General features: G+C 50.9%; 1 protein-coding gene across 1 annotated transcript in view; it reads right to left on the reverse strand.

The window, feature by feature from the left end:
* The window catches only part of EIF2B2 (eukaryotic translation initiation factor 2B subunit beta), a 7351-nt gene extending 2878 nt beyond the window's left edge, over positions 1-4473 (reverse strand). The window contains exons 1-6 of the mRNA XM_008064163.1: positions 4243-4473; positions 3924-4044; positions 3623-3771; positions 2625-2788; positions 1915-2010; positions 762-899 (exon numbers count right to left, since the gene is read on the reverse strand). Coding sequence (XP_008062354.1) covers positions 762-899; positions 1915-2010; positions 2625-2788; positions 3623-3771; positions 3924-4044; positions 4243-4405 — 831 coding nt within the window. The 5' untranslated portion in view covers positions 4406-4473. The remainder of the gene's footprint in view (positions 1-761; positions 900-1914; positions 2011-2624; positions 2789-3622; positions 3772-3923; positions 4045-4242) is intronic.
* Positions 4474-6269: the final 1796 nt, after the last annotated feature.

The raw sequence follows: 6269 nt of genomic DNA on the forward strand, positions 1-6269 counted from the left end.
GAAGGATCGCCGGAGTCCAGCAGGCGAGGCTGTGGTGGCCGGGAGCGGCCACTGCACTCCCGTCTGGGCGACAGAGTGAGACTTCGACTCAAAAAAATTAAAAACAAAAATAAAAAATTTATTTATTTATTTATTTATTTTTAAAAAAAAGATCCAAATGGGCAAATCCATAGAGACAGGAAGCAGATTAGTGGTTACCAGGAGATGGGAGAAGGGGGAATAGCGAGTGACCACTTAATGGGTACAAAGTACGTTTCTGGAAAAAGTTTTGAAATTAGAGTGGTGGTTGCACAATGCTGTGAATGTACTAAATACCACTAAATTGTGTATTTTAAAATGGTTAATTGCATGTCATATGAATTTTACCTCAATTAAAAAAAAAACAGAGACCAAAAGCTCTTCCCCCAGTACCTGCTACAGAGGACAGGCCCTGGAAAGTGACAAGTGAAACTGCTTCTATGAGCCTCCCTTGACATGCGTGCCATCATCAGAAGTGGTCCAGGCAGCAGGGAGTGGTGGCCGTCACAAGCAAAGGGCCTTTCCCAGCTACATACCGTCTCATACTGCAATTCTGACTTTCTAAAGCTGGCAGATTAGAACGCTCAGCTGTTCCTCCTGGATCAAGACTTCTGCGGCTCTTTCCTGCCTCCACTCAGTCAACGCATTGAGCAAATGCAGGTAAAGGAGGCCCTGGCATGAGTGGGCTGAAGGCCTGCCTGCTCCAGCCTACCCGGTGGTCAGCTAGAGACCGACAGACACACCTGTGGGGAGAGCTTGAACATGGGTGCGCAGACGATGAGGGGGGTGGAGTGGTGTTTTGCTGCCAAGGCCAGCGTATGAGTTCCTGTCACAGCTCTCAGGGCACCATTGGCCAGGATGGTCTTCGTGCCAATGATCACCTATGAGACAGGAAGAGAAGTGTGAATCACCTGGGGACAGAGCTTTAAAAGGACCACTGGCCACAATAGGCTGAATGCCAGGCCTCAGACATGGCGTCGTGAGGAGTTACAGACCCGCAGAAGGAAAGGGGACCCCAGACTCAGTACAAAGTCCAGCTTAAAAGTAGGTTCCCAGCTGTTTTTCTTTTTGAGAAACTTGCCCGTGGCAGGTCTTTCTGCTACGAACCTTCCTTTTTCTTTCTTTTCTTCTCACTAATAAACTCTGTTTTAAAACTTAAAAATAAAAAAAAGTGGGTTCCCAAGGAAAGAGTGAATGTAAAATGAAACAGGAAACTGCAAAACCTATTGCTCTTAGCCTTGTCTGTTCTGGAAATCGACATGCCACACCTCCTGAGAGTCGGAAGCCTTTTTCATTCTCCATCCACCACTGCCAAGCTCTTTGAGCAAAGGGCAGGAGCCCTACAGCTAGCCCCTAGCAGCTGACGCTCTTGGCTTAGTTCTACTTCATTCTGTCGCCCAGGATGGAGTGCAGGGGCATACTCACAGCCACGCAGACTCCACCTGCTGGCTCAGGCGATCCTTCCACCTCAGTCTTCCAAGTAGCTGGAACTACAGGCATGTGCCCAGCTAATTTTTTGATTTATTGTAGAGACGAGGTCTCGCCAAGTTAATGCCCAGCTAATTTTTTGATTTATTGTAGAGACGAGGTCTCGCCAAGTTGCCCAGGCTGATCTCACCTCAGCCTCCCAAAGTTCTGGGATTACAGGCATGAGCCACCGCGCCTGGCACTTCATTCTTTTCAAAGCTTTCATCAAATCTAGAGGCTGCTCCAAGTGAGGAACGGTTATGCAGATAAGCAGAAGTTCAGTTACTCAACTGAAAAGGCCCAAGTGTGTACTTTCAGAAGGTGCTAGAAACTTTCTTCTCTTACCATGGATATTACAGGAGGAGATAAAAATCAATACTTCAGAAGTACAATCTTTTGAGTCAGCATGATAACTGCAAATATACCCACCTTGTTGACTCTTGACATAACAGCAAAAATGGCAGCATCAGTCATGACAGTTGTCTCAATGCCAGCTTTGGACAAATTGACGGCCATTTCATGACCCTGCAATAGGAGGGAAGGGCTGATGCTAAGAGAAAGAGTGAAACAGGGAAAGGGCTCTCAAATGGAACTGGGTCTGGAAAATTCTGTGCTATGGGCACATCCAGCACACAACTCCCAACAGGTAACTCATGTTCTGCCAACGGTAGCTCTGGTAAGCTGCAGGGAAGCCCAGGAGAAGCTAATAAACGTGTAATACCACAGCAGCCCTACAGCAGCCACCAAACTGGAAATATAACCTGTTGGTGGCCTCAAGCACAGTTGACAGGAGGGTTCCTGGCTCACTCATCTACAGCCTCCTGCATCCTTGCCTGTTACCTTTTTGAGAGCTGTTATTAAGATCAAGTGAGGTCAGACCAAACACCAGCCATCCCCAAGGTAATGTACCTTATTTGGATTCCTTAAAAAATCAATATTTATCTTTTCTTGGACCCAGCAGTCCCTGCAACTTTCATAAACCAATGTCTAAGAATGTTCGCAGGATGAACTTGAAAATTCCCTTAATGTTATACTTTATCAATGTTCTGTTTGTCAGTTCATATTGGCGTGTACCCCCATCCCTCATCAATTCCCTCTACATTTCTCATTTTTCTTGGCAACTCCAGCAGTGCCCCTACCTGGCAGAAAGGAGCACACTCTGCCACGATGACATGGAACTTCCGCTTCTGGGCAGCCTCTCGGAGGAAGGCCTCTACAGTTCGGGAGAAGCCAATGGTCATGATCACCTCGTTGGAATGGATGTGCTCCAGGGCCTGTGCTGCAATGTTCTCCATTGTCCCTTCTACAAGAACAGTTTGCAAGGAAAATACGAAACTGTCATGTTACATCACAGACATGACCAGCACATGAAGAGGGATGCCTGCCCTTCACATACACTGCCCACCTAGCCAGCCTGACACTGCAGGGTTAATGTGCCCACAGTGAAATATCACAATTTCTTAAAAGCCCCACTCCTCTAGGATCTTTTGCCTTCCAAGTCCTCGGCCTGCCCTCCCCTATCCGCCAGCCACCTCCCCGCCACTGCGTAACTCCTCACAAATGAGTTTGAAGACAATGAGTTCAGGCAACAAATGGCAACCTGAGAGCCCTAAAGTGCTGAGATGGAGTCAACAGAGCTGTCCCCTAAAAGAACTCTTCGGCCAGAAGGCAGTCACCTGAGAGGCCAGCAAAGAAACATGGGGGAGGAATTCGGAAGCAGTTACTTTGTCCTCTGATTGTAATGAGTATCTGCAAGTCTCCTGAGTCACCAAGACAGGGGGATGGAGGTGTCAATAGGGGTGTATGCGTGCATAAGAATTAAAAAGAAAGTTCAGTGAAGGAAGGTCTAGAAGGAAGTCCTTGGTTTTGAGGACTTCATTTTCTTTCAAAAGAAAATAAAGCTCTGTCCTAGCAGAGTCTCTGCCACAGTGGATTTGCAGTCTACAAAGGGTCTCTAAGGAAAAGTAGAGCAGGTTACTTTAGTCCTGCTGCCTGTTCCAACTCTCCAGGAAAGAGGGCACACCTCTGAGAACCAGCAGACGACTGGTCACCTCCCATCGCTACTGCTGAACAACGCTCAGGGGCTTGTCCCCTTATTTGCCTGAGACTTGCACCCACCCAGCAAGGACCCTCTTACCCAGCTCCACTAGTAGCTCATTGATCGCCTCAATGATGCTGGCCTGGAGTTGGGCATAAGGGATGCTGAAATCCTCGGTCAGGCCCCCAGATGTCAAGAGTTTGTGTAGGGACTCCTGCTGGTCGCTCTCGTCGCTGCGTCCGTGGAGTCTATGGAGGCAACGAGACCCAGAGAGGGAGGCGGGCAAGCGGTGGTCAGGCAGGTGGCAGGACCGCCTCAGCTGCAGTACGTCCCCAAGCAGAGAGGAGCTCGTGCCGAAAGAGTCACTGGATCCCACCCGAGCCCGGGACATGGGCCTGACCTGCCATACTCCTCCCGGACGATCTTGAGCACCCTCCGCACCATGTTGCCCACGGTGGTCTCGGAGGGCTGCGCGGCCGTCATCCTCCTGCCCTCTCTGCGGATCAGATTCATCAGCTCCCCTGCGTCCAGAAGAGAGAGGGTGAGCGGGGCCAGCCCGGCTGGATTTGCGCGACGTCCTGCCCCGGGGTCGGGGTCGGGGACGGAGGAAGGGCCTGGGGGCGAGGGGGAGCCTGGGCGACGTCCCGCCTCGGGGTCGGGGACGGAAGAGGGGCCCTGGGCGACTCCGGAGTCAGGACGCAGGCGGTGGCCGGCCTCACCCGCGTTGCTCCAGCGGCAGTCCGCGATGAGCCGGCGCAGCAGCCCCAGGGTCTCCCGAGCCAAGTCCTCCGAGCTGCGCTGGCCGCCACCTCGCTTCAAGGTTTCCACGAAGCTCTCGATCCTCTCGGACAACTCCGAGCTCACGGCCGCGGCTCCCGGCATCTCTCAGGCAGTAGCCGGGCCGACAGAACCTGCCCCTGTACCACCACCGCGCTTGCACTTCCGGAGCGAGAGGTTAACTTCCGCTCGGGGAGGAAACCCGAGGGAGGGCTGGCCACGCTCCCCGCTACCACGCCCTTCCCCTCTAAGCCAATCAGAGGCGCGGGTCTCGGGTTGCTAAGTGACCAACGGGCGTCCCGGAGCCTCCAGGGCTGGGTACCGGCAGTGCTCTTCCTGGCTCCTCGAACGCGGAACGAAAGTGGCCGGCCAGGCCTGAGCAGGTTGTCTAGCTCCGTTGCTATGGGAACAGCGAGTCTCTCCACTCCTCCACCCCGCCCCGAGGCCTGGGGACACGACAGCCTTCCTCTCATGCTCCGCGTCGCTATGACCGACTGGCGTTCTCACACGGATGCTGAATGAACCCCAGGGCCGCTGACTCTGGGCACACCCGCATTTTATTTAGTAGTGGTAATAGTAGTAGTAGTAGTAGTAGCAGCAGCAGCCATCCTTCCGCCGCAGCCTCGCAAAGCGCTGAGATTACAGGCGTGGGCCACCGCACCTGGCCTGGACCCGCATTGTGGCGCAGTCACCTTGCACATCCTGCTTGCCCCTGTGTGTCTCTAACAGGTTCACCTCCCTGAGGGAGGAAGTCACACGTTTTTCTTTTTTCTTTCTTTTTTCTTTTTGGCTTTTTTATTCCCCAGGCCTCACACCTCTCACAGAAGACAGAGGAGACTACCCACCAATAAGAAGCTTCATTCGGAGCTAATTCAGAAACAAAGATGATGTCCTCCGATTTGGACAGACTTGTCTCCTGCAGGCTGGAAAGCATGACCAAGGGCTACCATTTACCTAAACCTTACTAGGTGTTGGGCATGTGTGAATTGTCTCACCAAATACAGCTCTGAAATAGGTCTTTGTATCCCTGTCTTACAGATTGAAAAACAGACCCACAGAATGTAAGCAGTTAGGGGATGAGTTCACACTTAAATCTAGGTCTATCTGAACCCAGAAGCTGTGTGTAATAGAAATCTCTACTTCCTTAAGATAAATTCTTCAAGCCGGGCTCAGTGGCTCAGCCTACAATCCCGCGCCTTTGGGAGGCTGAGGTGAGTGGATTGCCTGAGCCCGCGGGTTCGAGATCCGCCTGGGCAGCAAGACCTCATCTGTACGATAAATCAAAAAATTAGCTGGGCGTGATAGAGCGCGCCTGTAGTTCCAGCTACTAAGAAGGCTGAGGCAGAAGGATCACTGGAGCCCAGCAGGTAGAGGCTGCAGTGGCCGGGAGCGGCCACTGCACTCCAGTCTGGGCGACGGAGTGAGACTCCAACTCAAAAAAAAAAAAAAAAAAAAAGACAGTTGACAAATTGCTTTCCAAAAAGATTATCTTAAAACCAAAAACAGACAGAGGTAGTACAAGCAAAGAAAATTATAGCCAGATATCTTCATGAACATAGATGCCAAAATTCACAATGAATTGCTAGTAAATCAAATCCAGCAATACATAAACAGATACATATATATATATGTACATATATATATATAGAGAGAGAGAGAGTCAGAGTCTCACTTTGTCGCCCAGACTGGAGAGTAGTGGCACTCTCATGGCCACTGCAGCCTCGACCTGCTGGGCTCAGCAGCGTTCCAAGTAGCTGGAACTACAGGTGTGTGCGATCACATCTGGAATATTTTTTGATTTATTGTAGAGAAAAGGTCTCACCGTGTTACCCAGGCTGGTCTCGAGCCCATGGGCTCAGACAATCCTCTGGCCTCTGCCTCCCAAAGTGCTGGGATTACAGGCATGAGCCACTGTGCCCAACTAGAATAATATATAATTATGAAGTGGAATTTAAACCCAGAATATAAT

This window comes from Carlito syrichta, unplaced genomic scaffold (genome assembly GCF_000164805.1).
Source record: "Carlito syrichta isolate Samal-C Ts95f unplaced genomic scaffold, Tarsius_syrichta-2.0.1 Scaffold307214, whole genome shotgun sequence".
NCBI classification, from domain to species: Eukaryota; Metazoa; Chordata; class Mammalia; order Primates; family Tarsiidae; genus Carlito; species Carlito syrichta.